Source organism: Perca flavescens, chromosome 1 (assembly GCF_004354835.1).
Source record: "Perca flavescens isolate YP-PL-M2 chromosome 1, PFLA_1.0, whole genome shotgun sequence".
Taxonomy (NCBI): domain Eukaryota; kingdom Metazoa; phylum Chordata; class Actinopteri; order Perciformes; family Percidae; genus Perca; species Perca flavescens.
The window spans coordinates 38,563,423-38,581,515 of NC_041331.1; the positions used below are offsets into that span (position 1 = coordinate 38,563,423).

Here is an 18,093-nt window from a genome sequence, read left to right on the forward strand (position 1 = left end):
CGTACATCCTTCCCCATTTCTCAGGTCAGCTCTATAAATAGCATCAGTTTGTGTTTGTGCGTCGTCTGACAGTGACTCAGAGAAAAGGTTAGACAGGTACAGAGACATCCTGTAGGCATTTTGGTACCTCACCGGTATGATTAATTTATTCCTACTCGCCTGTTTTAGCAAGATGACCTTTATAGTGACACATATCTCATGGTCATGGTACAAATGTTTAATAACTCCCTGGAACCTGATAGTTTGTGAGCTAATTTTAGGGTAAATATGGACACAAAGAAATGTCTTTCAGCTCCCTGACGTCAGCTGTATTAAAGAGTGCAGTGACGACTAGACAGTTTAAAGGTTCAGGCATGAGTCTATTTTTCAGAAACTTGTTTTCCACAGTTTTGAGAATAAAGAGGGAGTTGTTTTTACAGCGGCAGAGTTTGTGGCTCAGATAGGATGGCATTGTGTGAATGAAACTGAATGAAGGTGATTATTGACTATCTTATGTTGGGATTTGTCTCTTCAATAGTTCAGTATGTTTTCATCCACTTGTTTATTGACTTCCTTTCTCTTGGCTCCATCCACACCAGAAGCAGAAAGTTGTGTGAAATAGTCATTACAATCTATGACCATTTATTTCAGCAGAGTAGATAAAGAAATGCCAGGCTGTACTGCAGTCACTGCATCTCTTTAAAAAAAAAAAAGAAAAAAAAAAGATTCATCACATATAGTGTTTGAAGACCTAAATGATTTCCTTGCAGTGTTTATTGTTGTAATTCCAGCTGCAGCAGATTTATTCATAGTCTTTTAACTATTAAGTTGTCTTCAGTTTGGTGCTATACATAAATATCCTATAAATTAAAGGTATTAGTGTTATGTTATGAGGCAGCTGTGGCTCAGGAGGTAGAGAGGGTTGTCCTTTAATCACAAGGTTGGTGGGTCGATCTCCTGTCCGCATGTTGATATAAAGGCATATTACAAGGGTGTAATTTTGGGTTCAACATTGGGGGGGTTTGAGAGTTCCCCTTTTGAGCAGAATTGAAATTTTGAACGTCAAACACTTCATTTTCGTCATTCTGGTGAATTTTTTCTGCAAAAATTTGTGTCTTTCCTGCATTAATTTGTGGCGCATACGCCTTTATTTATGTAATGGAAATTACAATAGGTTTTTGAGGGGGTTGCTCTGGCCAGTTTTGATTATTGAGGGGGTTGTAGCACCCCCACCCCCCCCTGTAAATTACAGTCATGAAGTCCAATCCACAGGCACGGTTGTGCGCTCAGTTTAGCATTCTCTTTCCACGGTGTAGTACTTTTCGCAAAGATTTCTTCATCAATATATTTATTTTCAATCATAGGACCCCTTAGGGGGCTCTGTAGTTTTTCACCAAAATGCAATCTTTGAGGTCTAAGAAACGTGTTGAATGCATATCCTTCTACAAAAAAAACATTTGCAAAGTAGAATTTTGTAAAACCACTACAACCACCCTTTCCATCAGGGGAATAGTGTGTAACCAGAGGCAGAACTGTGTGTAGCATTGCCTGCGTCCTCTTTTGTGTAGTGGTTAAAAACTCCTGTGGTGCAAGATAATGTTATGGACGTATTCAGGGAGCTACTTTTCTTGTGAAACAACCTGTATCCTGTGAGGAACAGAACAACATGACTTTGCCTTGTTTTTGTCACGGATGATGGTGAACATGAGCCAAAGACCAATACACAATATCACAAAACACAAAGCCAATACCTCAGTCTCATATTCCTCCCTGACTTAAGAAGTACATTTTTTTTTGTTTTAGACATTGCCTTTGTTGGACTGTTACACATCAGCCGCATGTCTTCCACTGGCTGACTTTGGTTTTTCATTTCTAAAACCAGACAGCAGATGATAAGCTGGTGTTCGGTCAGCACTAGAGATATTTGAAAAATCCGCCATCAGCCTATTTATTTTAAACACAAAGTGTTTTGATAAATATATGATTTTGGTTATTAAAGAATTGCGACAATAAATGTACTCAGTGGGACATTCCTCAGTTGAAAAATGTAGTCAACACAGCAGTAAAACCACAATATGTTGCTGTTAAATATCATTTTTTATATCTTTATTGGTTTTGTAAGGAGCTAGTTCTAACCTTAAACACCTAACCTTATGAACCTTAAAACAACCAATGATAAAATATAATATAAAACTTATGACAGGTAAGTTGAGCCGAGAAAAAAAAAAGGTCCACAATTTCGGGGACATTTAACTTTGAGCCAGTGGATCAGGGATGAGTTTAATTACAACTGTGTAGCCACACTGAAAAGCTGAGAAATTAAAAAAAAAGTCAAACCTACTTTCTAACACCAAAAATTCATATCATATTTAATTTATGGCAACAACACTATTTATTTTTTCATTTACTTAGAATTCCTCATGGGGGCGACAGAAACTACGCACTGTAGCTTTAAGTATGAAGGCGAATGTGCGTTTCAATATCGTCGAATAATTTCCACACAAGTGAAACCCGTACATCCTTCCCCATTTCTCAGGTCAGCTCTATAAATAGCATCAGTTTGTGTTTGTGCGTCATCTAACAGTGACACAGAGAAAAAGGTTAGACAGGTACAGAGACACCCTGTAGGCTTTTTGGTACCTCACCGGTGTGATTAATTTATTCCTACTTGCCTGTTTTAGCAAAATGACCTTTATAGTGACACATATCTCATGGTCATGGTAGTGTTTAATAACTCCCTGGAACCTGATAGGTTGTGAGCTAATTTTGGGTAAATATGGACACAAAGAGATGTCTTTCAGCTCCCTGATGACAGCTGTATATTTCTTTTAGACATTGCCTTTGTTGGACTGTTACACATCAGCCGCATGTCTTCCACTGGCTAGCTTTGGTTTTCATTTCTAAAACCAGACAGAGGATGATAAGCTGGTGTTCCATCTGGCATATTAATACTATACTTAGATGAATATCATCAGGAAAATATATATATATATATATATATAAAAATAATCCCAACTCAAAGTCAACTGCATGTTATTCATCTGCAGCAAGACTTAAAAACCTCTAATGGGAAATAATTAGCCGAGGTGCTGACAGAAGAATCCATTGTGTTTTCGCTCACAATGGCACACTTTGTTTATGATCAAAATGTAGACCATTCATTCATTCCTCATTTTGTGACAATTAGCCCAGCTGCACTAATATGAACCTGGACTTTCAGGTGCAGCACAGGACCATGCAGCATACCACAATCTGGTTTTGGTTACAGTACGTACATACTGTACATACAACTGTAAAAGATTTGCCTGTAGAGTCCAAATGTTGTTGCAAGTTTGTGCCAATATTGAATGATGATTTTTGAGACATTGTTACTGAAATAATTTATGTCACTCAGGAATGTGGATGTTTTGTTTCCGTGTTTAGTTCATTAAATGAATAGAAGCATTACTAAATGCACTGAATATGAAAAAGAGAAATGCTGGTAAAATAAAAATTGATTACCGGTATATATTTAGTTGTTTTCATTTGGTAGCTTTACTTGGCTAATTGAATGATAAGGGTTATAGTATCCTACTGGTGGAAGTGCACAGGCACAATCTGGCCCTCAGGTAGTGAGGATAACATTTTTGTGGCCCTCTTTATCATCAGTGTTGCCTATCCCTGCTGTACTAACCTGGAGAGGCGGTGTTATAAACTACTTCAGTGAGTGTTACGTACAGTATGGAATAAAGACACAAACCGACCTCAAACCTCTCAGTGAAGATGCAGTTTGGCAGGTGATGAGGCTGACATGACTCAACTGTGAACCATTTTGAGTTGTCAAACATCAACAGCTGGCTTCACACTTTGTTTTGGCCAGAAATTTGGCCATTGCCTCTCCGCTCCTTTCAGTTTCTTGTCCTCTCTTTTTTTTTGTGAGGCATTTTGACACAACAGTAAGCACCATTTTACAACTGCATCTGTAACAACCAAGACAACTGACACTTTAAGAAAGAAGAAGAAGCCATTCAGAGGCAGTGGATGGAAACATAAAAGTGGACCATGAGATGTCTCAATGTCTGGCGGAAATGGGATAACACACACAGCCAAAAATGAAACAGGATTATAGAAAAGATACAGGAACACAGTGCATGCAGTGGAGCAAACGGAAAAACTACAATGTGGATGGATGGGCTGGATGACGTTTTTGGGCCGCTGACCGGCCTGTTCTGTCCCCAGGAGAGCTCTGGATTTTGGGTCAGCATTTAAAGTTGTACCTTATGTTCATGTGAACAAAATAGAAAATCAATAAAGATATTGGCACATGAAAATGATGTATAGTTTGGTAGGTTTGATATTTATAAAATACTGTAGGCGGAAGCCTGCACATCACTCATGAGCCGAACACCGAAGGTTATTAACAGTACGTGTGACAGTTTCTGCTTTTGTTATCGGGTATAATTAAACCTGTGATCTTCAGAGGGGGTGCACAACACCGGATGCATCACAGACTGCAGTCAAGCCATTGCGTCGTCTGGCTCGCCTGTTGCCACTCTATGCTACGACATCTTCCTCAGCCACTTTTACATCGTCTGATGAAATTAAATTGAAAATGAGGGCTGTGTTTATGTGGATTTATTCATAATGTGCACGTAGGTCGGGAGAATGAATGATTGTAGAATCTTTGATCAGAGTAATTGATACGGCAGCTTGGCGGGCGGATAAAGGAAGCTGTTAACACCGTTTTATCTGGGGTGTAACTCTACTCAGATGAACCTGAGGTTTGTGGCGGGACCATTCAGCATGTCACTTCATTGTCTGCAGCCTCGCCAGTGGATATAGCTCAACCCTGGATATTACAAGATACTTATCAGCTTCGTCTCGCAGAGTGGAAAGCAAATGGAGGCATCCAGACAAAGACTGTTTCTCTCTCTATCTCTGAGAATCCTAATTGTCTGGTTTTCTCATGTAGCTAACGAGTGCTACCGCTTTTCATCCATAGTCGCCCACCCCCGAAACTCTCTCCCTCTTGTTTCCTGGCATCGCTCCGCTCTGGAAGCCAACCTGCTTTGGCTCTGCCTCTGTCGTTCTCTTGGCAAAGGACAGTCTTCATATTTGGGTTAGAGATGACCACAGGAGCTCCGAACTCATGATTGTGTTATAACATGATAGCATCTTGTTAGCCCACAGTTTTTGAATAAGAACTCCAAATTAGACTGCAGTGATTTAGGAGGCTCTTTTATTGGCCTATTGATGTTTTCAGTCAACATATCAATCAGCTTATTCTTACTGTGGTTGGCTTCACATCACACATCTTTAGCTGTCTACTTCTGTAATTCTCGTCTTTGGTCCATTTGATGACAAGTTTGTTTTTCTTGCGACAAATTTGACCCGTTTTCAAAGTTTTTATATGAGAAATCTGGGTTTCTTTCATCCAAATTGCCCAAAAATAACATGGATGGTTCCATACAACGCTCCTCACAAGTAAAGTTAATGATCACTTCTTTCATTGAATTTTGGGTGTTTTATTTAATTTTATAGCATTTGTTGACAACAAGTGTGATTGTGTGCTGCCATTCAAAAAGGAAAAATGAAATGGATTTGAAACAGTATCCTGACTAAACTTTGACATATACCAGTCTGTGATAATCCATAAACATGTGTTCCTAAACTATTAGTCAAAATAATTCACAATTTCTGTTTTTCTTAAATAAGGTAGGCTATAGTTTCATATAAATGAGGTTTATTGACCATGAATTTCAAAAAGAAGTGTAAAACGTTAAGTTCGAATGAAGTTGGCTATGAACATGTAACACAGAAATGGGTGATAATTTATACTTTATGCTTTTTAAACAGGCAAAACTGCACAAAAAGTGCATGGTCAACGGGAAATAGGGGTGCAAGATATATCGACTCAATAACTATGCAATATTTTGTTTATTTTGTGGAGCACTGCGTCCCGTCCGTTGGCTGTGTGGCTTAGTTGTGTTTGATTTAGAGCCCGCTTGAAACGCTACAACGATCATGTCTCATTGGCCAGTTGCCATGTCACTTGCACGTTAGTACACGTCAGCGCGCGGGTCCACTACGTGACAAACCCTATGGAGCGTACTACGTGTGTGCATATTTCGACAGAGTAACAGTGTAAGTGAAGAAATAGATAGAGACAACAAAAGTTAACAAATCAGAGAAGCAAAAGAAAAGTTGTGTCCTGTTCTCTTTATTTATATATTTTATACTGTCCTACCAGTACAACATGTCCTGTTCTCTTTATATATTTTATACTGTCCTACCAGTACAACATGTCCTGTTCTCTTTATATATTTTATACTGTCCTACCAGTAGAACATGTCCTGTTCTCTTTATATATTTTATACTGTCCAACCAGTACAACATGTCCTGTTCTCTTTATTTATATATTTTATACTGTCCTACCAGTACAACATGTCCTGTTCTCTTTATTTATATATTTTATACTGTCCAACCAGTACAACATGTCCTTTTCTCTTTATATATTTTATACTGTCCTACCAGTAGAACATGTCCTGTTCTCTTTATATATTTTATACTGTCCAACCAGTAGAACATGTCCTGTTCTCTTTATATATTTTATACTGTCCAACCAGTACAACATGTCCTGTTCTCTTTATATATTTTATACTGTCCAACCAGTACAACGTGTCCTGTTCTCTTTATATATTTTATACTGTCCTACCAGTAGAACATGTCCTGTTCTCTTTATATATTTTATACTGTCCAACCAGTAGAACATGTCCTGTTCTCTTTATATATTTTATACTGTCCTACCAGTAGAACATGTCCTGTTCTCTTTATATATTTTATACTGTCCTACCAGTAGAACATGTCCTGTTCTCTTTATTTATATATTTTATACTGTCCAACCAGTACATGTCCTGTTCTCTTTATTTATATATTTTATACTGTCCTACCAGTACAACATGTCCTGTGCTCTTTATTTATATATTTTATACTGTCCAACCAGTAGAACATGTCCTGTTCTCTTTATATATTTTATACTGTCCAACCAGTAGAACATGTCCTGTTCTCTTTATTTATATATTTTATACTGTCCTACCAGTAAAACATGTCCTGTTCTCTTTATTTATTTTATACTGTCCAACTAGTAAAAGATGTCCTGTTCTGTAGGCATGGTCTTTCTTTATTTATTCATGTTGGACCAGTCCAATATGTCAGTTGAAATAAACCTTGTGTTGTAAGAAAACTTGTTTAATTTGTTATGACTCTATTTTGATGCGTTTTCCCGTAACTTTTGCAATTTTACATATGTTTAAAAATATCGAAATTAATATCGATAAAAAAGGAAAAAAAGGATAATAATATAATGATTGTATCATTTAAACTTATTGCCACACTTCTTGTCAATTTTTCAAAAATTAATAATGGTTAATCATTACAGCTTTGTTTTTGTGCATTTTATAGCTAAGCAAAGAACACATAAGGAATCTTCTACTGCTTAGAGCTGCAACGATTAATTGATAAGGCGATTGACTTTACATCAGCAACTATTTGGAAAATCAATAAATCATTCTGAGTGAAAAACAATGCAAACATTCAAAAGTTCCAGCTTCTTAAAGCTATAGTACATAGCTTCTGACGCCCCCAGGAGGAATTCCAAGTAATGACAACAACACTGTCGCATCCACATGATACAAGCCTTCCGTGGTCCCGCCCGCGTCCCCACCCCTCCTCCACACAGTTCCTAGTAGCCAAAGAGACATGGAGGATTAAAAAAAACATGAAGATGTAGTTATCTTCACTCGAGCTTCTGCGGGGGATGGTCACCGGAAAACACAATCTTCTGAACACAGTCATACTGAGAAATACAGAGAGAGTTGCTGTTGTAGCAGCTCATTTGGTAATGTCTTGAATGTAACAGACGTTCAATAATATGAAAAAGTTACTGCGCTAAAGCTTTAATACTGGTTGAAAGGTTTTTCGGGTTTAACGACAGTTTCCTCTGAATGCTTTTCAGCAGCCTTTAAGTTCCTTTTGTACGTTTATCGAGACACTCTGGGAAGTCCCAAATGCTTTATTCTCATTATTTTGCTGTTTTGGCAGGTCAGAATGGGACCCTGGGTATAGAATGTACCTGTGATGGGTTCAGTCTCTTTCATTATAGTTCAGACCATACACGAAAAGATTAAATACAGCTTTGTGTTTTGTAGTTTGTTTCCTGTGGCAGTTTGGATTCAATTCTTACTGCAGTTCTCTTGGTACAGTGGTCATATATTTGTAGGCGTATGGGTGAATCTTATTGATGAATGCCATCATTCTCAATGGACAAACCAAGCAAACTGAAGTGAGCGTCTCTCTCCTGGATGTGTGAACAAGAAAAATCTGGGCCCTCTGTAAGTTTAAGGGGCCACAGTTGCAGTGTTTAACCCAAGTAAACATGGTTGTGCATCACCAGAATCTGTTGATCTCAAACCACTACATCCAAGCTCCATTTTCCATAGCAATATATAAAGAATGTTTTATCCTTTAACAAGTTTGCGTTTGCCCCCAGCTTGCTGAAACATGGAGACGAGTGCTTTGAACCTGCATCCTGCCCCTGCCTTTGGAAAGGAAAGGAGTATTTCCCCGGTGACAGAGTCTCCTCCCCCTGCCATCAGTGGTAAGTTTATGTCATCGCATATCAAATCAGATCAAGCTATTATAGACAACTTTGTTCATGAAAACACGATGTCTGGTGATTCCACATCTTGTGGTGGTTTTCATTCATTCTGTCACGGTGCTCAACTTTGCATTATCCACACCAATCATTCGCTAAACAATATCTGTCAGAATTAAGACAAATCTCCAACAACGCTGCTAATTTTTCAAAGTCCGATTTTTGCCTGAAAGCGTAAAGTCCTGAGATTATCCGAGCAGCGAAAGTGGCTACTTGATATCCATAATTCTCCGTTATCACAGGGGAAACAGAGCGGGCCCTTGTATGACTCTTTGATTCCCTCTGCTTCGGGCTGTTCATCGCTGGTGAAAGGAAACACTCTCCCAGTGATCTCAGTCATTCTCCCATCCTTCCATTTCTTCTTCAAGCCATAGCCAGGGAAGAAGATGTAGATGACAGCCTAATAGTGCGCAATGAGCAGTGATTCAGCCTTTGACAGTTCACTGGCCACTTTTCTGCCCGCTGTAAACCAGAGGCTCTCGATAAAAGGAGGCCATTAGACGTAAAAAAAAATAAAAAAAAGCCCTCGCACTAAGTGGGAACAAGTTGATGCCGAATCACTGAAGCTTTGCTGTCTTTGTAGTGTTTGCCAGCACGGGACGTTCCAGTGTGTGTTTCATCCGTGTCCATCCATGTGCATGGCTTACGGTGACCGCCACTACAGGACGTTTGATGGACTGCTGTTTGACTACGTTGGTGCATGCAAAGTCTATCTTGTAAAGGTATTGAACGTATTTATTCATAGTGAGAGAGACAAAAATGTGTTTTAACCCATTATTTATTCATCTGTACACTTAAGGCTTATAGTTTGTTTTGTTTTTTCTGGGACTGGGGGTTTTATAATATTAATTGTAAAATAGTGATACTAAAGTTGATCACTGCAGTTTCCAGTAAACAAGGTCCTTTTGTGGCATTAGCAGCTCAAAAAAGTACATAAGTAAGTTAAAAAAAATTACAACTAAAAAAAACAATTTCCTCTGTATTTATTTACAATATTATGGATTTTTGTCATTAATAGTGCCATTGTGGCAGAAATTTGCATCGTGTCATCCATGTGCATGCATATGTGTGCATGGTATAAACAAAATAGGGACCCACTCATAGAAGACAACCTCCATAGTGCTACTAGAGGTAAAAAAAAAATAGGAAATGTATGGCCATGCTTTGATAAATGTAGGGGGGAGAAAAAAACAAGTAACTGATAATATATTTATTTATTTATATTTATAAGTATAAATATGTATTCAGTTTATTGTCAGCAGCATTTTGGTAGCTCCTGTGCTTGTGTTTTCTCTCCTCCACAGAGCAGCGCTGACGTGATGCTCGGTGTAACAGCCGAGAACGTCGACTGTTTCGACAGCGGCGTCATCTGCAGGAAATCTCTGCTGATCAACATCGGCAGATCCTTCGTGGCGTTCGATGATGACTCTGGGAAGCCAGTAAGATATATTTTCGTGAAAGTGTTCAAGGATGACGCAGGTTGCCAGCAGCGAATTTTTGCAAATATCTGCAGCTGAAAAATGTTTGGTTTGGTCGTTGCACCTTGAAGTGGATAATGTGGCATTAGCAGGAGTTCTCATTGTCACTTCTTTTTGTTGGCTAATCATAGCCGAGTCAAGTCGAATATAAGATTTGAAAATATATCAGTAAAATGAAACTCCTCTGTCCGTTGCAGAATCCATCCAGTGTGATTGACAGGAAGCAGAGGATGTTCATCTGGCCAGCCGGGTACTTCACAGTGGTCCATTTCCCCGAGGAAGACGTCACCGTCCTCTGGGACCGCAAAACCACCGTCCACATCCAGGTCGGACCTCGCTGGCAGGTAGGACGCTGGTTACAGTGCCTGTTTCTGACCCAGCGGAGTGTGCAGGGTTGAGATTTTAGGTTGCATTTGGCTGATGCTCCAATCTAGAGTTACTGAAAGTTAAATATATATACAGTTAGTTAAAAAAAATGTGTTCCATTATATTCAGACCGCGTTTACCATCAGATTCCTGTCTCCCCTTGTCCACCCTAAAGAGAATAGATACTATTTGAAGTTGACAGTTCATTCTTGACTTTAGAAACAGCAGGTGACAAAACAATCTCAACTCAAGCTCCTCTTACTCACTTGAACGGGAGCTTTCAACCTCGTCATCAGCAGATGGAGGGTTCTCAGTTTTCATAGACAAAAGATGTTCAAACTTTTTATGACTTCCTGTCCACGTTGATCTAACAGTTGAGCTTGTCTATACACAATGTGAGTTGCGCATGTGCAGAACGGTCGCCATCTTTGACAGCTAGCTACGGCAACACCACTTGGTCAAACCACAAAGTTACCGACGGACGCGATACGAAACGCGAAAAGGTCCATATATATATAAATAAAGGCAGATATATATATAAATATATATATAGATATGGTAGTTGAGTTTAGCCAGAAAAAGTCTGCGGCATTCGGCCACGACAGTTAAGTTTAGGCACCGAAACGACAGTTAAGTTTAGAAAAAAAGGTCGTGGTTTGGATTAAATCACTCCCGAGGAACAAACACGTGTTTCCTGGGTGAAAGTATTGAGTTTTTGCAGTTTGTCCAAGTGGTGTTGCCGTAGTTAGCTGTCAAAGATGGCTGCAGAACAGCGTGGCGGCTGCGTGGACTTTTCTATGTCTTGCACACCAGAAACGTGTCTGATGCGGTGCTGCTGCTGCTAGCCTTGTCTGGACACATGTATGTTTCCCACTGATAACATTAAATACCATGTTAAACATAAATATATACTGATCTGATTACAGCAAAGACAACGTCGTTCTGTATTGACAGGTGCAATTAAAAAATAGTAAAATTACATTTATATATCTGCATTTATATCGAAACCTAGAGACTTTCAAACATCAACATGTCATTTATTAATATGTATTCGTGTCTAAATGACATATAAACATCTTTGCCTATTATATTTTGCCTGGAAACGCGTGAAAAATATGCGTCAGTTCTATTTCTAGCAGGCACGCGTTATTACGCGGTTATTCACCGTCTCCCTTAGCTTTGTAAGACCATAGAGTATGTGTTATATAAATGCCATGACGAAATTCAAAGTGTAAATATACGCAATGTTTGTCGAAAGCCCGTGGAGCCCCACGGGCTGCTGATAACTCTGTGTTTCGGCTGTAGCCTACTTTAACCCAATATAGTCCCAAGTCAATATCTGCCTAGGAATTCATCTAGTCTTAATCTGCATTGCTATTTTTACTCGTTGTGAATATGCAGGCCACAAGAAGTAATTATTTTTATTTTTTTTGTTCTTGGGTCACTTTAACTCACGACATGCTAAAACGGCAACAAAGGATTCCATTCATTATGCTAAGCTAAGCTAGCGGCGGCGGCGCCGGACTAAGGCAATGCATGCACTGATACAAAAATGCATTTGCCCACCTATATTAATATAGAGGAGACGGTGAATAACCCTTTTTCAACAAACGCTGGCGTATTTCCTTTAAAGCACAGACAGGGAGATTCACTTTGTTTGGTAAACTCTGACCCTATAGAATGTTTTTAAGGGGATATTGTATTCAGGACATGATGATACAAAAAGATCTGATTTAAAGAGGGATGTTGGTGATGTGTTCAGGGGAAGCTGAGTGGGCTGTGCGGGAACTTCGACATGAAGACTGTTAACGAGATGCGGACACCCGACAACATCGACTCCCCGACTCCACAGGAGTTTGGAAACAGCTGGACTGCAGCAGAGGTGAGAGAAACGTCGCCTGCATTATCATCAAGCTTGTTAAATGTTACAACTGAGTATTGTAGCTTTAATGTCAGAAAAAAAAAGAAATTCTTATTATGTATCTGGTTCCAACACTTAACAATATGTGTGTTATAATCACCGTTGTTTTTATATAATCAGATACAAAGATTCTCATCACATTAATATTTATTCACAACTGATTATATTAATCATCTAAACTTCCTCAACAGGCGAATTACAGTAAACAAGACTTTCAGACTTGACTACTTAACCTCTAAGAAAAAGTTGTAATTGTCACTGTGTGTGTGTGTGTGTGTGTGTTCAGTGTGTGAACAGTCCAGATATCAGACACCCCTGCAGCCTCAGTCCACTCAGAGAGCCTTTTGCAAAGCGGCAGTGTGGCGTCCTGCTCAGTGAGGTCTTCCAGGCCTGCCACCCGGTGGTGAGTAACAGTACAACAACAGCCCTCCGTCTCTTTGGAGTACGCAACACTTAGGAGCCTTGTGAGGTGTAAATTAAATAAATAAATGGATAATTAAATCAAAGTTAGGTGGGGTATGACTTGAGAAACAAGTTTTCTCGAGCTCAGTGCAACGGGAGTAGGGGTGTAACGATACGTCGATCTGGAGCGACATATTGTTTCAGTCCTCAAACAAAGCGAAAATATCAATACGTATCATCATCTTTAAGATGTGCCTTTATTTTGAAATTCCCACTTTATATTTATTCTTTTTATTAAAAGGAGTAAATTTGTTTTTAATTTAAATGACTGGAAGAGATCAGTAATGAACTCATCAAATCATATTTTAGTTGCTTTTTGTAAATATATATATAGTACAGGCCAAAAGTTTGGACACACTTTCTCGTTCAATGCGTTTCCTTTTTATTTTCATGACTATTTACATTGTAGATTCTCACTGAAGTTATCAAAACTATGAATGAACACATATGGAATTATGTACTTAACAAAAAAGTGTGAAATAATATATTTTAGATTCTTCAAAGTAGCCACCCTTTGCTTTTTTTATTAATAAGGGAAATAATTCCACTAATTAACCCTGACAAAGCACACCTGTGAAGGTAAAACCATTTCAGGTGACTACCTCATGAAGCTCATTGAGAGAACACCAAGGGTTTGCAGAGTTATCAAAAAAAGCAAAGGGTGGCTACTTTGAAGAATCTAAAATATAAGACATGTTTTCAGTTATTTCACACTTTTTTGTTAAGTACATAAATCCATATGTGTTCATTCATAGTTTTGATGCCTTCAGTGATAATCTACAATGTAAATAGTCATGAAAATAAAGAAACACATTGAATGAGAAGGTGTGTCCAAACTTTTGGCCTTTACTGTAAATGTAACTGATTGTGTTAAATGGGCTTAAGGTAGCGTCTCGTATCGGTCGCAGGCCCCTGAATTGAATCGAATCGAAATCGTATCGTGGCAGACTTTGGGATATCAGTAAATATTGTATTGTTGTCCTAAGAATCTATATAATATTGTATCGTGATGTATACTTGTGATTTACACCCCTATAGTTATAAGTCTGACCCATACGTGAGGGTTAGGTAAGAATCTTTTAAACTAAATCGTCAGTTATTGGTGATACATTTCGGTGTTTGTTGTTCTCCGTGATCAGGTGGACGTTACCTGGTTCTACATGAACTGCCTGGCAGACACGTGTGCCTGCAGTCGTGGAGGCGACTGCGAGTGTTTCTGCACCAGCGTGGCGGCATACGCCCAGCGCTGCTGCCACCAGGGCGTTCCTGTGGACTGGCGCTCCCCGTCTCTGTGCCGTGAGTCTGAACACAGCGAGCCAAACACCTGAAAATCTGTTTCAAGAGTTCATATAGATCTTCTCCTTCTTGTAATAATGAATCTTTAATAACATCATTAGTCACAGCTTAAACATACTTTATAAAAAGTACTTTATGCCTTATTAAAAAGTGGTACCTATTTCTCTTGATTATGAAGCACTTTGTAACTTCTATTACTATTATTAATAGTGTTGATTTTAATTGTCTCTGTGCTTCTCTGTGCTTCTATCCTGCAGCGTACGATTGTGAATTCTACAACAAAGGTATGAGATCTCTGCACTGACCTATGAGCTATATACATCTCACACACACACACACACACACACACACACACACACACACACACACACACACACACACACACACACACACACACACACACACACACACACACACACACAACCTTCGCGTACTGACTGAAGCACTTTCCACACATAAAATATAAGAAGTTTTTCTCGGGCTGAGCTGAGCGTGGGGTGTCAGAGGAAATTGTACAATGATTTATTTTGAGTTTCACTACAGCCTTTCAGACTTTTATGGCTCCAAATAGTGTGTTTTTTTTAGTCAGTCAGACTTGATCAATCAATAGGCTGTTGTCATTCACAGTATGTGTTAGTGTGTGATGTTACAGCAGCTCTTTTAGTGCCTCTAGATTAGATGAGATCGATTGACTTCATTGTAAGAATGTGTCTTTGGCTTCTCCCAAAGTACAGCAAAGGTAAATACAATGCATATAACACAACACACCTTTAAAACCATACAATCTACAATAGTATTTTTGTCAAAGGTTAAACAGGATTGTGTCCACCTCCAGTTGTGGCTACAGGAGAAAGTGGGCATTTGGTTACTTGCACATGCGCACCGTTTCACCATAAGTGAGAAGAAACAAACATACTACTGTTTTATGCATGCTTGAGCTACTTAACTGGATGTATTTGTGCTTCCGCTCCAGGCAGACACTGGTTGATTTTAAATGTCTGCACGACATAACCCAATCACAACTCTTTATTTGTATATGGTGACACCAGTGGCTGCCTGGAACTGATGGGAAAAGACATCCAGAAAATTCAAAAGCGAGTAGTATACTGTAGTTTGTAAAATGTGTCGCTGCTAAGTACAGTACAGTGCAGTATACGGGATCTGTTGAATATATGAGCTAAAACTGCATGAACTTTCTATAACGATAACCCCTGCTGCACTGACATGGCCTCCTGTCGACAGTTCTGGGTAAAGGTCCCTTCAGGCTGATCACCTTCAGGGATCGGGCGACGCTGTTGGCAGCCAGCAGCTCCAGTGGCTCTGTGTTCCTGCAGTGGGGCAACCTCAGCTTCGCCGCCCCCCCTGGAGTCCTCTCGCAGTTCATGATGACGCCGGGCCTCAGCAGAACCCGACCACACGGTGGGTGACTTCTATTCAGACTGCAGGGTTCGACTTCATTTAGGCAAGGCAAGTTTTATTTCTGTAGCACATTTCAGCAACAGGCCAATTCAAAGTGCTTTACATAACACATTAAAAGAGCAATTAAAAGCAATTAAGAAGGAGAATAGAAAAACAAAACAAGCTTAAATAGAATAAGACAGGTATAAAATACAATGCAATACAAGAAATCAATCAATTATTTAGCCTTGATTTAAAAGAACGGAGACTTGCAGCCGACCTGCAGTTTTCTGGGAGCTTGTTCTAAATATGCGGAGCATAAAAACTGGACGCTGCAACTCCATGTTTAGTTCTGACTTTGGGGACAGAAAGCAGACCTGATCCAGACGACCTGGTTCGTAGTGCAGCAGAAGATCAGAAATGTATTTTGGCCCTAAACCATTCAGTGCTTTATAAACCAGGAGTATTTTGAAATCATGAAACCAGAGTAAAGACTTTAGAACTGGAGTGATGTGATCCACTTTCTTGGTTTTAGTGAGGACTCGAGCAGCAGCGTTCTGAATCAGCTGCAGCTGTCTGATCGATTCTTTAGGGAGACCTGTAAAGACACCGTTACAGTAGTCAAGTCTACTGAAGATAAAAAGCATGGACAAGTTTTTCCCAAATCCTGCTGAGACATAAGACCTTTAACCCTTGATATATTCCTATTTATATAATATTCTGTGCCGCACTCTGCGACTTTCTCTGCTGTCTTCTCCTTCAGTTTTGGATTTGTTTTTTTCAGAAGTCACAGATATCATGTGGGTCAGTGGTAGAGCAGGCGCACATATACAGTATACTGAGAGGTTTATGCCTCGATGCAGAGGTCCAGGGTTCAAATCCGACCTGTGACAATTTCCTGCATGTCTTCCCCCTCTCTCTCCCCTTTCTCAACAAGCTGTCTTATCAAAGTAAAGGCGGAAAAAAGTCCAAAAAATAAACGTCACAGATATTTATGTGAGAATGAAGAAAAAAAAACTTGAAAATCTGGGAAATACCCTTGAATTTTGTGTCTGAGTGACTGTGGGAACCCTGTGGCTATTTGAGAGGCTTTATAGTATTTTTTTACACTCATTTTGTGTCACCGTAGAACAAAAAAGAAGTGTCTACGTTACTAATGGAGGATATAGTACATGCAGTATCAGTGCATGAAAGGGAACTTCTGTAGTGGGGTTTGGGAAAGTTGATCGGTGTGTAGATACCACAGCGATATGTTTTCCTGTCAGCAGAATACAGAGTGCTGCTGAATGAAAGACACACAAGACAACTGGACTGTTTTTCTGCTGGGCTGTAAGAAATCAGCAGGAAGAAGCTATTTAACCACAAGACCCAACCTTTTATCTTAAAGGGTAACTACCGTTTTTTTCAACCTGGACCCTATTATCCTACGTTTTTGTGTCTAAGTGACTGCAGTCGGCAGCTGTGAAACAAGCTACAATGTAAGTTAATAGGGCGAGTCCAGCTTGTATTTACCTTCACAAAAGTGCTTGTTTTGCCGCTGACAGGCTCAGATTAATATTCTAAGTGTCTGACAACATTATGGAAAAGATCCCTACAGAGATAGACCTTTAAAACCTCTTTGAGACATTTCTGTTTAACCAGGAAAAGCTCTGTAGTCGCTAGCGCTAAACCCACCAGACTCCATTTAAAAAAGCTTTAAAAATATATACTTCTAGCGTCTGTAGAGCCAACATATTTTCACATGTAAATCAATAAACAATGTGTTTATTTCAACCAAAACTAGAGTTGTGATGGTTGGAAAAGTCGAAAGACGATCCAAAACGGTTTTTCATAGTTTTATTTTGTTTCTGTCAACTTTGAATGAAGTGTATTTTATGATCCTAAAATTACTGTTTATTTACATAGAGTCTGGTGGGTTTAGCTAATGCAATTTCGCGGATGTTTTTATGTTTAAAAGAAAGGATCTTACTCTTTAACAGAAAGGTCGACCTCCTTAGAAATAACTTCCATAATGTTGCCAGACACTTATATTAACCTGAGCCTAAGGTAAATACAAGCTGGACAATTGCCCTATCGTTGCCAACTGCAGCGATCTCGCTTAATACTGGAAGATTGTTGTTCTCATCAGTTACTTAGACACACAAACATAGGAAAATAGAGTCCAGGTTGAAAAAAAAATGGTACTCACCCTTTAATGACAATTTTCACACATACAACTCATATGAATGTTTTCTGATCTGCCACCTCTAGTCTGGTTAGCAAACTAAAACTCCTCGGCTAAGTTTAAAGAAAGATTCTCTTCATTTTTAGAATAAACCAGGGCTGAACCTCTCTTCCCTTAAATTGCATCCCCGGCTCCTCCACTTGCCTCCCTTCCTCGCGTCTTAGTCCGTCCCACCGAGGAAGCATCGGAGAGACGGAGGAAATCATCGGATGAGAGCGGAAAACGAGGAAATGTGTTTTGAGAGGGATAAGACGTCCTTTCCTCTGAAACGTCACGT

General features: G+C 39.3%; 1 protein-coding gene across 1 annotated transcript in view; it reads left to right on the forward strand.

Moving 5' to 3' along the window:
* Nucleotides 1-18,093, forward strand: part of otog (otogelin) — a 71,831-nt gene that overhangs the window by 24,244 nt on the left and 29,494 nt on the right. Inside the window, exons 19-27 of the mRNA XM_028577029.1 lie at nucleotides 8,507-8,614; nucleotides 9,255-9,393; nucleotides 9,976-10,110; nucleotides 10,347-10,493; nucleotides 12,278-12,397; nucleotides 12,723-12,839; nucleotides 14,038-14,194; nucleotides 14,452-14,478; nucleotides 15,437-15,613. Of these exons, the coding sequence (XP_028432830.1) occupies nucleotides 8,507-8,614; nucleotides 9,255-9,393; nucleotides 9,976-10,110; nucleotides 10,347-10,493; nucleotides 12,278-12,397; nucleotides 12,723-12,839; nucleotides 14,038-14,194; nucleotides 14,452-14,478; nucleotides 15,437-15,613 (1,127 nt within the window). The remainder of the gene's footprint in view (nucleotides 1-8,506; nucleotides 8,615-9,254; nucleotides 9,394-9,975; nucleotides 10,111-10,346; nucleotides 10,494-12,277; nucleotides 12,398-12,722; nucleotides 12,840-14,037; nucleotides 14,195-14,451; nucleotides 14,479-15,436; nucleotides 15,614-18,093) is intronic.